Raw genomic sequence first — 18,625 nt, 5'->3', positions numbered from 1 at the left:
CAATAAATACAGAACGAAGATCTCAGCTAGGACAGGCAAGAGGAACACACACACACAACAAACAGACAACAGATATGCCACAGACAACAAACCACAGAAATGAAAGACACAGTGAGAGAAGTGTAGAATTCCTACTTGGCCTACTTCTGGTTTAACTATCCCAAGAGGAAGTCTTTTCATTCCTTAAGTGACATTAACACATTTCTGCATTGAGACACTTCCCAGCCTGCAGCCCATCCTGATTACTGTTCCCTAAACCACTTCTCTGAGTGTTGCTTTTGGAAATGAGGTAAAATTATTAACCCCTAGGCAGTCTACAATGAGGTCTCTGTTCTTTCTCGTCACACACTCCTGCTGGAGAGTGATGTTTTCCTAGAGCACGGCCCTTGCTGGGATCCTACTTCCTTACCCTGGGTTCTCTATAGAGTCCTTCCAAGTTTAACAGCATCCCCAAACCTTCTGGGAAGGCACCAACTGTCTGAGAAGGGTTGCTGTTGTCACACAAGTTTTACAGTGTTCAAATCTCAGGATGTACTGACCTCACTGAGTACAGACCACAGTCTGGGTTTTGCCTAGCAACTTCAGAAATTCTGTTCCTGTTTTGCTGTCTGTCTTCCTTCTCTAGACAGTGACTGTACTGAAAAAATAGGAACAAAAAAATAAATCTGTGCTTGTAGATCAGACAATAATTAAATGGAAACTGGATGTCTAAATTACAGTTGGAATGGGAAATTAAATTATGCAAAAATGTTATAGATTTGGACAAGTTTTCATACTGTTAATAAATCTATGCATAATTCATTTTCTTGTAGACTGTGACAAAATAGCATAAATAACTTCATTTGTAAGATGGTGTTTTTTTCTATTCTTAATTGGGTGATGGCTAGAACCATTTAAATGCTTTTGGGTGACTGAATATATAGATGTGTAAAACGAGCAGTTATAATAGGCTTCCAGGCATATTTGTTTACTTAATATTACTACATTTATTTTTAGATAGTAGCACAGTACAGATGTTGCATAAAGATGGCACCAATATGGTTGAGTTATTTTATTTATTTATTTACTTAGTTACTTTATTCTTGCAGTGCTGGAGATTAATGCAGGGTCTTACTCTGTCACAGAGCCACACCCCATCTCTGATATGACTTTATATCTTTGCATACATCTATATCCATATCCTCTGATCTTAGAGAAAACACCAGACCCTTCCCATCAGGCAATATTCTAGTCAATTTACTCATGTTCCCCTTTACTCTTGTGACAGTATAAGGGCAGGTATCTCAGCCATGTTCAGTGGATGGGGCAATTGTGTGCGCCCATGCATGTGGTCAGAGGCAATGTCTGATGTTGTTTTTTGGGATACCTTCCAGTTGTGCGCTTGTTTGTTTGTTTGCTTCTGACAGTACCTGAACCCCCACGGTCCCTCTGCCCCCAGGGGATAGGGTGTTAGATGACCACGGAGCTCTAGGGATCCCTTCCTGGTGATGGGATTGCAAGTGCAGCCTCTATGCTTGGTTCTTCTGCATGTGTGGGCCAGCACTTTACTGACTGAGCCATCCATCTCCCCAGCCAAGAAATAGCTTTGTTTTTTGTTTGTCTCTGTGTGCCATGGTGATGGAAACCTGGCCTCACCAAGTGCTAGGCCAGCGCTGTGTCTTTGAGCTCCACCCCCAGCCCCAGGGGAAGTAGTTTTGTGCCATGCCTGGTACCTATGGAGGGATTGCCAATTGTGGGTGATTATTTTTAGTCTTCCTCCTCTGATAGACCTTCCACTTGCCTCTAGGAGGATGTGTTTGCAGTTAGTGTGATACCAAGACCAACATTCAGAAACTAATTCAGGGCCCTGTCCCTGCGCTCACAAGTTAACCACATGAATGTACTGGGAAGAGCTTTGAGAGTTCCCTAGCCAATTGTAAACATCTAGTCTTTTGTCATTTAGGGAAACTATCGCCAATCTAAGTCAACCATTGGCTCCAGTGATAACTCATCTCCTCAGCTTCTGAAGAGGAAAGGGAAGAAAGACTCAAACTCAGAAAAACCCACGAAAGTGAAACAAAGTGTGAAGTCGAAGAATTCCCACCAAGCAGTCCCAGACAATGGTGAGTTTCGGCCAACGGTCTAACCGTCATTTCCGTGTCATGTCTTTTAAAGGACGCGGACCCATTTTGATTCTTATTTTAACATGTTTTGTTTTTACTTGTGTGGAGGTGTAGGTGTGTGTGTTGGGGGAGGCATGTGCATGCATTTGAGTGCAGGTACCTGTGGATGCTCGAACAGTGTGAGAACTCTGGGAATTGAATTCAGGTCCTCTGGAAAACTAGTAAGTGGCCTTTAACAACTATGCCATTTCTCCAGCCTCTCAATTTTCTTTCTTATCTTGAAATGCTCATTTCTCCGAGCTCACAGAGGGGATTCCTTTTTTTGTCTTGTCATATGTGATGTTATTCAAAGGAGATTTCCATCGAGCAAGAAGCAGCTGTTTCTCACACTGGGCTTGTATTTTACAGCAGTCTTAGCAGGACAAAGGGAAATATTGCCATCCTGTGCACCCGTTGAGAGTGCTTGCTTGGTGCCTTTCACACTTTGTTTAAGCACTATTGACCCTGGCCTCTACAACCCTTGTCTACACACCTGATTTGCTTGTATTCACACCTCACATTCCCTGAAAAGATGTTCTGATATCTAAGTGAATATTGAGCACATATAAACTTTACAAAAACAAGCTACGAGATAAATTTGAAAGTTTTTGAACAAGCCATGGTAGTGTAGTGCATGCCTGTAGTCTCAATACTTGGGAGGTGGAGGCAGGGGGATTGATTTGGAGGTTGAGGCTAGCCTATGACACATAGTGAATTCCAGGCCCTTTGGGTCTCAACTCACACACACACAGACACACACACACACAGACACACACACACACAGACACACACACACACACAGACACACACACACACACAGACACAGACACACACACACACACACACACACACACACACACACACACACAGACACACACACACACACACCAATACAAAACCCAAAGCAAAACATTTGTACTGGTCTGAAAATCCATTAGTGTGAGGCAAAGGTGTCCTGAGGTCAGGACAAGCATGATGAAGTGGTGAATTTTCACACTAGGTGTTTGTGGGGAAGGGGGAAGGGGGAAGGGGGAAGGGCTACATTTGGTTTTATTTCAAGTGCATTCTCAATAGGATGGCTCATAAAAGTGGAGAGAGGTACTTGACTCAGGCCACAGTTGGCTGGAAACAGAAAATAGAGTGACTGCTCTGCCTCCCCTACCCATGGTCCATCCGCACAAGACATATGTGGGGTGTTCTGGGTGAAGACTGATGGGAGGTCATCAACAGAGCCCAGCCGCCATATGGGAACTCTATCTGACAGGAGTCATGTGGGATTCACAGATGCGGGACAGTGGCTTAGAGGGTTCAGAGGATGCCACACAGATGCCTAAAGAATTAGACAAAGACAAGCAACCTAAGGTTGAAAGAGGAAGTTAAATGATCAGACCTGGCCTGGTCACACATGCCTGCCATTTTAGCTCCTCAGGAGGCTGAGACTGTGGCCGAGGCTGTAGGATCTTAAGTTCAAGGCTAGGCTGGAGAGTTTAGTGAGACCCTGTTTCAAAATATAAGAAAGGGCTGAAGATACGGCTCAATGGTAGAATACTTGTCTGATCTGCATGAGACCCCAGGTTCGTGCTCCAGGGCTGCAACAGACAACAGCACAGGATAAATGCATGGTTCCCCAGAGAAGAAGCGGCTCCAATCTCCTGGGACCTCACTGTGGAGATTAGCCAGCAGTGAGGCATGCTGGGTTACCGTCCTCCTTCACTCCCACCATCCCTCGGTCTTCCTCCTAACTCTGAGCTCATGCTGTAATTTTTCCTCACTACTTTCCATATCCATAGCCTGCTGTATTCCTTCCAGAGACCAGTCATCAGGGAGGCCAGGATGAACTATGGGTGGCAGGTAGTATTGGGTGCCTATTGTATAGCAAGAAGGACAGAAAAGAAAACGTAGTTGGGAAAACCAGGCCAGTTTTGAAAGCTGCAAACAATAGAGGCTTTATTTTGATAAACATGTATTACATTTTTAAAGTCCCTAAGACTGTATGGACTGCGGCTTACTAGTGTTGTTTTAATGAGACAAGGTTTTACTCTAGTTTAGGTTGACTGAGAACTCACTATGCAGTCCAGGCTGGTCTCAAACTCATGGTAATTCTCCTGCCTTAGTCTTCAGAGTGCTGGCATGAGCTATTGCATCTAGTTTCTTTTTTTTAAAAAAATCCTCAACACTAGCCTAGGTCTGATAGAATCAAGGCATTTAATAAATATTGGCCAAATAAATGGTGGAAATTAAAGATGGCTGAGTCTCTGTAACACTTTAAACCCCACTAAGAAGCTGGACCCACTTAAAGCTTGTAATAAATTATTTAGTTAAAGAGAGAAGATGCTCTTTACCCTTTGTCTGTGTGGCTCTTGTCAGTGTATGGAAGTCCCAGTTTTAACCTGCAGTATGTCTATCTTAAGTCTTTGGGTTTCCTAATGGTCTTTGTGGAGGCTGGAGAACATGAGAGTGGCTTAATATTCCTTTTACTGGGAAGCAGACTGTGTTGGCAAGTTGAATTATCAGAATCTTGTCTTTTGTGGCAATTTATAAGGAGTCTTCAATAATATTTCTATCTTTGGGCATGAAAATAGCAAACATCTTTAATTCTAAAGCAAGTAGTTTGTAAGGTGTGATCAGAAAAGGTGGCCCCCTTCATTGGCCCAGGCCTGGCCTTGGGAGAACGTGAAGTTGCTTCACATAGCTTCCCATCCAAAGCGGGGCCACAGGTTCTTAAAGGGATCTCGCTCATTGTTCCCCACAAATCTGTGTGCCTCTTTCAAGCGAAGGTCGTAGGGACTGATTCCCCCCTCAATACAAGGGCCGTGCTGCTCATTTAGAAGGCTTGCTGAGAAGCTGAGATGAAAATTTACACATGTCTTTTCTACAATAGGAAGAAGCATATTACCCGCTCCCCCCAAATAAACCTTGGCTTCCAAAACCACTATTTTCCATGACAAATGAAAAAAAAAAAAAAAGGCACAGTCCTGTAGCTGAAGCTGCCACTTGCTGAATTTAAGTGTATCAGTTCATGTATGTATGATTGAAATCCAAACAACTTCTCCTTAAAGACCCCCTAGATGCTCTTTGCTATAAGAAGTTTCCAGATTATAAAGCCATGCGTGTCTCCCTAACTCAGCCTTTGTATTCATTTATAATCAAAGCTGCCTTTTCCTTGAATGCTGTCCATTTTAGTAAGTGGAACCAAGTGTGTGCTTCTCGATGCTCAGGTCTCTAGAGGGCTCAAACAAACGGAGTAGAGACCACAAGCAGCAAGAGTGTGTAGGACGCAGGGGATGAAGATAATGAGTAAAAATGGACAAGAGCTGCCCTTAGAGATTATATCTTTATTGTCTTTCCTACTTAAACATGTATATAAAGCGAGGAGAGCTAATTGGTATTTCAAAGCCTTAAATTTTAGGGTTGTGGTAAACATTTAAGATTATTTTCTAGTATATGTTGAAACTATATACAAATATTTAATCTAGACTTCTTTAGCTGTATACTGTTCTCATTATAATATTTTAAAAACAAGTTATGATTTTAGTCACACACACACACACACACACACACACACACACACACACCCACCCACCCACACACACACACACCTTGCTTTTGTAAAAATTCTGATGTTTACAGATGAAGGAAGCTATCAAGGAAGTCTCCTTGAACCAGCGATGCTGCCTTCTGACTGTAGATGGCAGCCTGGCTCTAATTTTAGTTTCCTTTTTCCTTGCCTCTCGCTGTAACAGTAAAGCTTAATAATTCAGGCAGAGCAGTGACATATTTCTTCAGGGAAACAAATCCCATTTTCTTTTGTAGCCGAGATGCAAAGTAAGATTGCTGAGTGATTGATGAAGGGGGTGTGCGGAGTGTTTTCCCGTGCTGCTGTGAGACCAGCCTCCGCCGCACAGCTGGCTGTCCCTGTCCTTGTGTCACAGTGCCTGGAGAGACGTTTTAGAGGTGTTAACTAGCCATACTCACCACTGTGAGCAAAAACATGATGATGATTGTTTTGAAACAGCATTTTGGATGCCTGGTTATATTCATTGCTATTATTAATATTGGGTAACTGAAAAAACATAGTCATTTAGTTAGAAATATCAGAAAGACTGCAAAGAAAGGAGCCTATACTGTTATGATGTATATTAGCCTGATAACAAAAATTACTTTTAAAAGCAAAGTGTATTAGTGTGAAATGAAAGGCAAAGGTTATCCTCTTTTGGAGGATTTTGGTTCTCCAGCACACATATGCCTGTGCATGTGCGTGTGTGTGTGTGTGTATGTGCGTGTGCACATGGGTACCAGTGTTGTGCATCTTCTGGCTGTATTGTTATGCTTTGTTCCAATATAGTTTTGTTCCTGGAGTGGACAATTGTGAATTTAGACTCTTGACAAGGGTAGGTGCAGCATTGGTAGACGATGCCTGAATGTTACAACCTTGTTGTGTGACTGCCCTTGAACAGCATGCTTTTGAGCTTCCTAATAATACCCACAGCCTGCAAATGGTTTGCCTGTGTCACCGAAAGCATGAAGAGTTGCAGCAATCCATCCCCAAAAACCCCATCACATGAGCCAGGGCCTGAGTGTCAATCATGAACCAGCTTAGGCACCTGCATGGTTCTCTGTCACAAGAAACTGAATAAACCTTCAAGCACATTTGGAAAACATGCTCTCCAGACTTCAAACTGTGAAAGGGACATTGTGCAATGGGAGGGCACCCAGGTGATCTGGGTCTGTTTCCTAAACTGAAGTAATATGATTTGCTGTTAGCTCTTGCTACTGATCAGACAAATGCGAGACACCTGTTTTCTGTTCCTCCAGTGATCATTGCCACATATCAGTGGGCCAAAGTCTAGTTCATTAAATACCAGCTTCTTAAAAGACTGGGGATTTGCTTATTTCACCACTCAGAGGGTCAACATAGTATACAATAATATTCTGCTATAGTCAGAGGCTGCTAACTTGTTGCATGTTTAATTGTATAATTCAACTTCTCTTAACAAAATTAGTTTTAGAGTGTTTACATTGTTATTTACTTTAGTAGTGAAATGCTGGTGAGTATAAGTAAGGGATATAACACATCATTGTGTTTTTATTCTGAGAAGAGAATCCAAGACTTCGCATGTGGTCAGTCTGTGCTCTATCACCGAGCCACGCCTCAGCCTTCAGTATTTTTTTTCAGGAAAGAGTTCACTTCATATCTTGCTGTCTTACTAATGTGTATGGTATAGAGAAGCATTGTATTATAGCTGATGTTGGGCTGACACTTCTGCAGGAAATTCTGTTAGTGGTTAACGTTTGTGGTCCAGTGTTGGGCTAGGGTGCTAGTTATCCCTCCTTCCTTCCCTCCTTCCCTCCCTTTCTTTTCCCTTCCTCTCTCCCTCTCTCCCTTCCTCCTTCCTTCAGTCTCACTATCTCTCTGGAAACTCCATCAAAGGTGCACCCAGACATGTGTCTCCTGTGTGGTTACAAACCCAGTCAAGTTAATGCTGAGGATTGAGCATCACAACTTCAGAGTCCTTCCTCCATAACGGAGAGCAATGAAGGTGCTGAATTACAGAGGGATTTCCTTTCTTTCTTTCTTCCTTCCTTCCTTCCTTCCTTCCTTCCTTCCTTCCTTCCTTCCTTCCTTCCTTCCTTCCCCTCTCCCTTTCTCTTTCTTTCTTTCTTTCTTTCTTTCTTTCTTTCTTTCTTTCTTTCTTTCTTTCTTTCTTTCTCATCCTCTCACACAATACATCCTGATCACAGCCTCCCTTCTGTCCACTCCTCCCAGCCCCCACCTGTCCTCTCTCCCAGGTCCACTGTTCCTGTTTCCTTCAGAAAAGGGCAGGCTTTCCAGTGATGTTAACTGGAAAAATCATGTGACAAAAATGTAAGACATCTAGGCACAAAGCCTCATATCCAAGCTGGATGAGGCAACTCAGTAGGAGGAAGAGAGTTCCAAGAGCAAGCAAAGAGTCAGAGACAGCCCCATTCCAACTGTTGGGAGCCCCACACAGCGCTGCAAACTCAACAACCCTAGCACGTATGCAGAGGACCTAGCACAGACCCATGCAGGCTCTGTGATTGCTGCTTTGGTCTCTATGACCCCCCTGTGAACTCCGCTGAGTTGGTTCTGTGGGCGATGTTCTCCTGGTGTCCTTGACCCCTCTGGCTCCAACAATCCTTCCTCCCTTTCTTCCACAGGGTTCCCTGAGCTTCACATAATGTTTGAGTGTGGTTCTTTGTATCTGCTTCTATCAGCTGCCAGAGGAAGCCTCTCTGATGATAACCGGGCTAGGCACCAATCTACATAGGGATTTTCAAACCTTTGCAAAGCTATAGTTCAAGAATTCATTTTAAGTAGGTATTTTGGGACTCAGATGATATTATGTATTTGTGTATTTCTTATAAACCTCAACTCAGTGATTGTGTTGTACCTGTGGCATGTGAGATACCCACAAGTGCAAGGGTGTTTTCAGCAGAAAATGAAACAGGAATACCATTCCAGAAAGCCAAGAACTTATTGTATCCTGCTATGTCTAGATAATGATCTTGATCCGAAGGCAGCGAGAAGGAAACTCCCTTCTGCAGGTAGCCAGGAGGGGACTCTTCTGGACTGGGCAAAGTCTGACCACTGGGGCCTCTAAGTCCACCCCCACAGTGACACACTTCCTCTAACAAGGCTACACCTCCTCTAGTAAGGCCACATCTCCTAATAGTGCCACTTCCCATGGGTCAAGCATATTCAAACCACCACATGTTATGATGCATAACCTAGGCAACAAGTCAGTACTAGATACTGATGTTTTACAAGGTATGTTTTCAAGTTCTTGGTGTCACAGTTTCCTAGCTCAGCGAATGGGTGGGAATGGGGAAGGAGAAAGCAGTTTATCCAGAGTCCAGGGGCAGTGCAGTAGCTGACAGTTCTTGAAATGCTGCGGCTGATACGCAGCAGGCTCGGAGGTGGGAATTCCCGTGTGAATACCTGCGGCGGGTCTCTGGGAGGAATGAGAGATGCTACTCAGTTATGTGGTGGCCTGTCTTCCTTCAGGGCTGTGTGTTTGTGTCTCACATTCTGGAGAGGCCTCATCTTCTCCAGTCTTCACTCTAGTATCTCCTCTTCCAGTTGTGAGTGGGGAGGAGTTGTTTCAGCCCTTTTCCCCCTTAATCTGATATCACAGTGGCTCTCTCTGATCTTGCACAGGCCACCCAGGGTCAGAGTCCATCTTCAGCATTCAGGGAACACTGGGAGAGATGCTATCTGTGAGGCTGACCTCTAGTTCATGCATCTATGCATCATATAACAAGACTTATTTACTTTTTTTTTTTTTTTAAAGGATAGAGTATTGTGTAGCCTGTGCTAACCTGGAACTTTTTGTATAACCCAGGCTAGCCTTTAACTTGTGGTAATCCTCTTGTTCCAGCCTTCTAAGTGCTGTTATGACAGGCACAAGCACGAGCTACCACCCCCAGCTGTCCTTATTTATTCATGGAGCAGTTTCCTGACTAGCCCGGATCTCACACACTTGGTGCAAGGTCTCCTCCATGTCTAGATTTAGGAGTCCGACCCATTTCTAGGTGCTGCTCCAGTTGTAAGCACCCCTGATGCCTGCTGGGTACCACATACTGAGCTAACCCCCAGGGCAGCTGCATTTTCTTTCCTTGGTACCATTTGCTCTGAACTTATTGCTTTCCTTCCAACGACCACAATTCTGACTTTATGCAGTTTTCCTTGGTGAAGTAGAACCAGTTTCTCTTTTTCATTTCAGTGGTCAAATTCCTTCCACCACCTATAAATGCCAACACATGTTTTGCCATGCAAATACTGATGTTTTTCCTTGTTGGTATAAAGTCTTTTCTTGGGCCTCTGTATCTATCCTGTCTGTATAAAAAGTAGCAGCATCCCAAGAACAACGAAGGCCTCCCTGCCCCGCGTGCATTTACAACGGTGTTGGGGAGAATCCTCAGTGCTGGTTGCTACTATAAGACAGGGCAGAGATATTTTCCCCAACACACAACATGCTAGCTTTTCTGGGACCGTGGCCTACTTTACATCTCACTATTTTTGTTCTTCTCTGCTGCCCTAGTTGTTTTCAGCCCAAGATAGAACCTTTATTGGAGATCAGCATGCCGTGTGCTACCACAGAGGGGAGAAAGAGACAGATAAAATATCTATAAAGAACTTCTGAGCATCCTAAATTTAGAGGTTTTCCACTTATTTCTATTCTATACAATTGGATAGCAATTCAAAATTGGTCCTATTTCACTCCCTTTAAAGGTTGCCACTTCTCACTTTGAGATGGGTGCCCTGACTTTACAAGTTCATAGCTCACTGTAGCTGGGTCCTCATAGGCGCCACTTTGCTTAACAGCAAGGAAGCACACAGAGAAGTCATTTCCCAAAGGGAATTGGTGCCACTGGACAGAAACAAGATGCTTCCACATTTATCCCGAGGACAGGTCCCAAGGCTGCAGCCCCTCAGGCTGGTAACTAACACCACTATGCAGAGTGGATGGACGGGTCCTTCAAGGAAGCTCTTAACCAGGTCATTTCCTAATGTGGGTTTGTGGTCAGACATTCAAAGAGTTTGAATAGATGTTTGTAACAATAAAAAGTCTGATGCTCAAAAACTATAAATTTGGGAAGTGGGTTATTCAAGTTTAAGCCACATTTTCTACTAAAAGATTATGAAGTCTTTGAAAGCATGCATGCTTGTGTATGTGTGTATGTATAGTATGTATGTGTGTGGAGCATATGCACTGTATGTGTATGTGCATGTGTGAGTGTGTGTGTGTGTATACTTTGCTGCACATGCATGCAGAGTCCAAAGGAGGACATTGGGTGTCTTGCTCTCTCACACTTTGCCTTATTCCCTGAGACAGAGTCTCTCAGTAAACTTGTAGCTAGTTTGCTGGCCAACAATACTCAACAATCCTCCTTAGTTGGTGCTTCACAGTGCTGGGGTTTCAGGTGCACCTGTGGCCACATCTGGCTTTTTATGTGGGTTCTGGGGATAAGGACGAAGATCCTCATGCTTGTGCAGCAAAGCAGCAAAGCAGCAGCAGAGCAAAGCAGCGAAGTGCTCCTCCCTACTGAGCTTCTCCAGCTCTCTCAGAGCTTTAGCCGTATTAATACTCCATGCTTGCTTTTTTCTTCCCCTCTTCTTTTTTCCCTCTTCCCTCCTTCTCTCCCCCTCCCCCTTTCTTTTTTCTTGCCTTTTTTTTCTTTCCCTTTCTCCCTCCTCCCACACCTCTCTCTCTTTTTTTTTTTTTCTTCTTTTTGAGATAGGCTTTTACTATGCAGTGCAGGCTGACCTCAAATTCATCATCCTCCTGCCTCAGCCTCCTTTTTCCTGTTCTGTGCTTTTTCCCTTTTATGGGTCCTGTTACCACCTGGAGAAGAATCAGGGCACATACACAGGTTTTGGGGCAGAGGAGTATCCACGGGGAACTTCTGTGCAATTCTGATCAGTGCTACTATCATCCTGACTAACATTTCTGGGTGCTTATGTGCCAGGGCTGCCCCAGCATGTCAGGTGTGCAGTCTCATTGGTGCTCGCAGCTGCTGTGTGAGGCAGATGTACTTATTGCTGCCATTATCCCATTTTATTGATGAAGAAGCCGAAGTGCTAGAAAGCTTGCTTGTGCCTCCTCAGCGCTGCTCACTGTCAAGGCTGCCGTCAGGACACAGAGCTGTGCTCCGCTGTCCCACAGATCACTACGTAGTTCATCAATTCACAATGGCATGCACACACAGGGACCAGGATAGCGTGTATTAATGACAGAAAAAATAAAGTAAAAAAGACAGTATGTATCTGACAGCCCTCATGTTCTGCACACGTTGAAGAGTTGTAACATGGGGCCAGGCTGCAGTTGATTCTGTCCCCTGCCTCACTAAAACTGTGTTCCCTTAATGATGATAAAGAAATTCAGTGGGATTTCACAGCAGGAAAAAAAATGTATGTTACCCATACTGAAAAAGATAATACATGTGAGGTTGAGATGAAAACTTGCTGTGTGCTGCCGTGTGTGTGTGTGTGTGTGTGTGTGTGTGTGTGTGCTCACGGGTGCACACATATGAAGGTGTATGCATTCAGATGTGAAGATTCTCTCCTTTCGCTGTTCGTCCCAGGATCAAACCATCTCACTGCCCTGATTAATCTTTTCTTATGGAAATACAAACCTTAAACAGCTATCTTCTTCTGTACCTCTTTTAATCAAATATTTTAATTAAATTTTTGTTAACTTGAGTGATTTGACTTCACCAAGAGACAGTGTGGTTCAGTGTTCTTTTTACTGGTTATTTCTGGCACCTGGTATAGAGGTCATAACCGCAGAAGCTCACATCTTTCAGTGCTGAGGTGTTTTTCTGTATTATTTATATATTTTGTTTCTTATGATACTGATAATTTTCTCTACTGTGTGTATATTTTTTCCTGAATCTCTGATGGGAAGCAAACTTTTTGGGTGGTTTAATTTTTATCCTCCCCCCCCCCCTTCTAGTCTCCCAGCTCTTGTCTTTTTGCTCCAACTTCTAGAAAATGCTTCAGATTTCAATGCCTTTCAGATACAAATGCCTTCCAATTTGTTTGTTAATCTATCATGTTTTTGGTTCCCTGCACTAGTTTTGTGTTTTTAGAGTTAAAAAAATAAATTTAAAAATTTTCCTATTTGTTTCTCTCCCACTTTTATTTGTTTACTTTTTATTAGTTTAAATCTATGAGAGGTGCAGCATTGCATGGGTTCTGTGTCCACTGGCCTTTGCAGAGGCTGACTGGACTGTAGCATGAACCTGCCACTGTTTCCGTGGTCTCAAGGTTTCTTTCTTCAGCTGTCTCTTTTGTTCTGATTACCTCCAGGAGCCACTGTGTTGCTTTTCATTGCTGTATAAACATAAGCACATTTCTTGCCTGAGTAGGATTCAGTTTCATCTCAGGCATAATGCCTTCAATTGTAAGAAGAGCCATGTGCTCCCTTTGGTTTCAGAGACCTTGCTTATAGCCAGCAAAGAAGGTCTTGCACCATAGCCTGCCAGACACAATTGCCATTTAGAAGTCCTCTTTCTTCCATGGGACCAAGATGGTGGAAGAAGGAGGGCAAGGACCATTGTTATCGCATGTTCTATTCATATGAAACAATATCTTCCTTTACCTTGCTCAGTTTATTAGTTTATATTTTTAAAGTCTGTTCTGGGATTGCTGACATTTCTCTGAATTCTCCTTGTTTTAAGTCTGTTCAAAAGTACTGTTTATTTGTACGTGTGTATGTTTGCATGTATGATGTGTGTGTTTGCATGTGTAATCTGTGTGTTTGCATGTGTACTGTGTTTGCACGTGTAATGTGTGTCAACCTCAGTTCTGACAGATGCTTTGCTCAAACCCCTACTGAGCCTGGCAGCCTGCTCACATCAGAGCGAGTCACTGGAAGGTGGGCTTGAATGCTGTGTGTCTCAGTAGCGACCGTTAGCTGGTCAGAGTTGGTCACATCAGGAAGTAGCTTCTCAGTCACATGAATGAGTCTTTTCTCTGGGCTGGGATGATTTTCATCCTTCTTATTTCTTGTTTGTGGGAAGGTGGTTGCCTGAGGTTGGAGCTTGGTAGCCAGATGCAGGATGACTTGTAGGATTTTACTGTGCCATCTGAATTTGATGGAGTGAACCTGACTTCAGTGTGGGGTTTGTTAGAGCCTTCAGCTGCACCTGATGTTGTCCAGACTGTGTTTCTTTCAAGTCAGAAGCTCCAATGCCTAAGAAGACAGGGAAGGAGAGATCTGGAGACCAATTCCCATAAGCATGGGCCTTCTGAGCTCAGCCCTCTGCTACACCTTCCTCAGTCTTCAGTGGTAGTCAGGGCCTCTAATTCTGGATCCTCTTTATTTAGAGTTCTGCAATATGCTTTTAATTAATTGGCTTTTTCACATATTTCTCTACCACAGCTATCATGATTGCAAATTCTTTATTTTTTTTCCTTGTATATTTGTATGTGTGTGGCCACATACATATGGGTGTGCACGTGTCTCTCCTCAAGCACACACATCAAAATATCATGGTCTAAGAAGGTATAGGAAAAGAAGTCAACTCCTCTATTATGTCATGAGGTATGCATATTATATCAATCAGGAGGTGACATCACAGCAACTGAAGGTTGAAATGGGAGAAAAAGGGGCCAAAGAAAGAGACTGAGTACAGGTGCAGAAGTATGCGCCTTCATGGCGTACTCTGAAAATACTGGCATATGGGCAGGACCGTTAGGTGGGGCATGCAATAGGATCGTACTGTTGCTGATGCCCACCCGAACCGTTGTTCACACACACTATTCCTCAAGAAAATAAGGAGATTATCGTTCAGAAGCTGTACCCAAGAAACTGGGCTTGAAGAGCCCAGATGACTTTTCCAGGGTTAGGAAGATTATGCTTTTGGGGGATAGAATCCCAACCTGCATGGTCCTGTGGTTTGTTCTATCAGGTGGATTCAGTGACAGGACAGGTTTTAGCTGTGAACTCCAGGAGGCTTTGGAATGGATGGAGTGTCCTCCCTGGGTTTTTGAGAGCTAGTCTATAGTAGATTATGTGGGTTTTGGATTGGGGGAATGACTAGAGATTTAGAGATCTAGGAGTGTTAAAGAAGAAACCAAGGAAAGGTTGCTGATGGAGGCAAGTTTCTGACAGTGAGGTAGACAAAGAGAAAGGTTTGTTCAATCTAGAGCTGAGGGGATGATTACAACATGCAATTTGTATGAGGCCATAGCAGGACCTGGAATGGGGACCAGTGTAGTATTTTGCTTGGGTAACAGTTGAGTTGACTGTGGCCATTAAGTCTCAGGAAACTTGCCTACAAGGAGAGGCAGACTGCTGAAGAGACCATATGGTACTTGTGAGCTGTGTGTTTCTGCTAGGACCTGGAAAGCTTCCTTTGCAGATGTGGATCTGAGGGTATCCAGATAACGGGGGCCAGCGCCACAACAGAGGAAACAGCGCCAAAACAGAGAGAACTCAGAGACTTAGAATAGATGGGTCAACACTGATTCAAGTAGCCCTTATGCTTCATGTTGCCTCATTTGTTTTTGTAAAAACATATCAAGAGATAGGCAGTGATTATGATTCTCATTTTATAGAGCTGAAGGATAAAGTATAGAAAGGAATACACAGCTGGGTGACATTTAACAAGTAGCAGCTATTGCGTTCCCAAGTTATTACATCATGTGAACCAGGGCCTTATAATTTCAGGTCCCTACATGGTTATAGTGTACAAAGCATACACCCGCTGAAATTAGTCTGTATGTATTGTATATAGAGGCCCTGTGATCATGTTGTTGGGGGAGGGGACAGAGAGGAGCTCTAGTCTGCATCTCTTACATACTGCCAGTGTAGTCACCTACACAGGCTCTATCACCCACTTTGTGTATATAGTATCTACATGTGGAAAGGATCTGATGTTCAAGCCAGAGCAGAAGCTGACCACCCTGTGGAGTTCCTGAGTACTGTAAAATAATAGCAAGAAGACTTTTGTAAAGTGTCTTAAAGAGCTGCGCGAGGAGGTGGCACTGTGGATCCAGAAACTATTCTTCTGGGTCTGAGGTAAAAATTTTGTTGTCTCAAAATGTGGGGCTGTCCTCCATAACTGTTACACTGCCAAAAAGATCTATCAAGCAGGACAGATATGTGGCAGTCTACAGACAGACAGTACATGTGTCAGATTAGACTAAGACAGCATTGGAAACAAAAAGGAACAATGGGCATTTTCTTACATACAAGAGTTATACACTGGTCCAAAAGTTCTTGATAATTAAGTCTGTCTTTGGAATAAGTGATGATGGCTGCCATTGTTCTGGGTGTCATAGAGAACATCCTCTGAAGACAGGAAGCTTAAAGGAGTGACAGGCAGAGTTACTGACTGATGCCATCCGTACAAGCTTTAACTGTCACCCCGGCATGTCTGGTGTTTATCACAGTTTCAGTTGCAGTGTTTGCTAGTCATGACAGTGTTCAACACCTGCAGGTCACTCTGTAACTTTCAGATGAGTTTGCCACTTGGGAAGTTTTGTTTTTGTGAGTGAGTCCAAGACAAAAAGGCTTTGAAAACCAAACCAATTCAGACCAGACCAGACCAGACCAGACCAGACCAGACCAGACCAGACCAGACTAGACCAAACCAAACCTCCCTTAGCAGGGTAGATAGATGATGCCTGCTAATTTCTAAAACTTAGTTGAAAGAATAAACAAATTCCTTTTAGATTTTATTGCCAGGTTCACCCTGAGGTTATAACTTAGAAGCACAATCATTGCTACTTAACATTTTTATAATAATGGATCTGCAGTAAAATGAATGAGAACACTTGTGCAGAGTGGAGAGAGGCTTGAGAACGCCGCAATACCTCTGGCTGTATCAAAAATCCTGGCAAAAATGATTTAGGACAGGGTTTATTTCAGCTCATGATTTAAGAAGCAATGTGGTTTATCACGATAGGGAAGACACAGCATCAGGAGTATGAAGCAGAGAGTAGACAGAAAGTGTGGCCAGGTTTCTGGTGTCCAAGCTCACATCTGTGACCCCATCCTTCACCATGGATGCCCTCTGAAGGTTCCATAGTCGTTCAAAACAGAGCCATCACCAAGTTTTCAAACACATATATCTGTTGAGTCACATTAAATTCAAACCACATTGTGTTTCATGGATTTGTTCCCCCTCCCCTTCAAGACACAGTTGTCCCTTTAATCTGATGATTGATAACAGAATTGAAAAAAGCAGTGTGATCAAAGGGGTGGGAGAAGAGAAAAGGAGGGGCCATCAAGAGGGTATGACCCTATTTCTCATTCTATTGTGATTTTTGAAAAAAAAAAAAAACCTAATTGGAAACACTCATTTTGTGCACATCAGGTATTTTATACTCAGTTTCTTTATAATAGTTTATGGTCAACACTGTGAATATGCTTCTCAGGGAAGGGGCAGAAAAGTGTGTGTGTGTGTGTGTGTGTGTGTGTGTGTGTGTGTGTGTGTGTGTGTGTGTGTGTAAAGCTCCATGATTTTCTCATGGAGTTTAACACTGAGCCATACTTGCTAGGGGTATGTGGGTGTGGTCCATGGAGGACTCTCAGGCCCTGAGATGCTCTGGAAGCACACAGAATGGCAGGTGGGATGCTGACTGGAGATTGGGATTTAGCTGAGGAAGAAGTCCTGGGCATATAATTTGGAGGAAAAAAAAAAGAAAGAAATGGGTCTAATTTCAGTATTTAAATCTCAAATGTGTTTTAAACCAAGAGTAGTTAAATGTTAATTAAGCCTCCAAATTAGAATAGTAATTTAATTTAATATGAGCAGGGAAGGGAAAGGTTGTTTGGAGATTTGTTTATCGGACAATGGAGATTTGCTGTAATTATTTCTTTTCCCTTTTTATTTTTTAATTTTTGAGACAGGGTTTTGTTCTGTAGCTCAGACTGGCCATGAACTCATTATGTAGCTCACTCAGGACGCCCTCACACTCAACACAATCCTCCTGCCTTTTTTTCTTTCTCCTTTTTCTTCTTCCATTTTTTTCTTCATGTAGAAAGTAAACTTAGGGCCTCACATACAGTGATAAGGAACAGCATGGTTTACTCTGTGCCCTCTGGCTTCTTGGAGTATCTGACAGTCATTGCTATCACTGAAGTCCTGCATACATCCTTTTTAGGCGTTGGAAACTTCTTTTCAGACCCAACCGTGTTTTTTGCTTGTTTGTTACTTTGCTTTTTATTTTAGATCAAGATCCTTATTTTCAACTATGTAAAATTTCTTTCTTGATTCCTCACAGGCATGACTCATGGGGCCTGAGAGATGGCTCAGCAGTTAAGAGCTTGCTGATCTTGGAGGACCTGGGTTCAGATCTCAGCACCCACATGGCAGTTTACAACTGTCTGTAGCTTTAAGGAGTCTGCCACTCTTCTCTGGCCTCCACATGTACATATTCACTTACAGACACACATGTGCATAATAAAAAAATTTAAATAATCTTCAAGACATATTAAGATTATTTTCTCTTCAGTGCTGAGAATTGAATATAGGGCCTCATGCATACCACTGAGCTCTTACCCACCAGTCCTACTGTGCACTCTCCAAAATTCCTAACAGTGATTACTTAATTTCAATAATTAAAAATCATTTTGTTTTTAGTTAAAAGTATGTGTGCATTTCTGTGTACTAAAATGGGACTGCTTAAGGAAGTCAGAGCTGTTAGACCTTCCTGGAGTTGGACTTACAGGTGGTTTTGAACTCCCTGACATGAGTGATGGGAACCAAACTTAGGTCCTTTGGAAGCACAAACAGCCAGCATTCTAAATCACTGAGCCATCCATCCAGCCCCTGAGAAAACACTTTTACAAACTATTCGTATGTTACAATGACATCTTCCAAGACCTTATTTCCCTTTCTTCACAGATGTCCCCACATGATCCCCATTTCAGGATGGTGCCTACTTGCACATGTGCACATGGTCAGATTGGGGTGGGCATCTGAGGATAGATGCTTACTTTTCATCT

The 18,625-nt window shown here is 43.1% G+C and overlaps 1 protein-coding gene across 2 annotated transcripts in view; it reads left to right on the top strand.

The window, feature by feature from the left end:
* Dcdc2 (doublecortin domain containing 2) overlaps positions 1 to 18,625 on the top strand; it is a 152,347-nt gene that overhangs the window by 57,960 nt on the left and 75,762 nt on the right. For both annotated transcript variants that reach the window (XM_034509772.2, XM_076939225.1), the window contains one exon: positions 1,943 to 2,102. In XM_034509772.2, coding sequence (XP_034365663.1) covers positions 1,943 to 2,102 — 160 coding nt within the window. The remainder of the gene's footprint in view (positions 1 to 1,942; positions 2,103 to 18,625) is intronic.

This window comes from Arvicanthis niloticus, chromosome 8 (genome assembly GCF_011762505.2).
Source record: "Arvicanthis niloticus isolate mArvNil1 chromosome 8, mArvNil1.pat.X, whole genome shotgun sequence".
NCBI classification, from domain to species: Eukaryota; Metazoa; Chordata; class Mammalia; order Rodentia; family Muridae; genus Arvicanthis; species Arvicanthis niloticus.
This window is presented reverse-complemented; position numbering and strand designations above follow the sequence as displayed.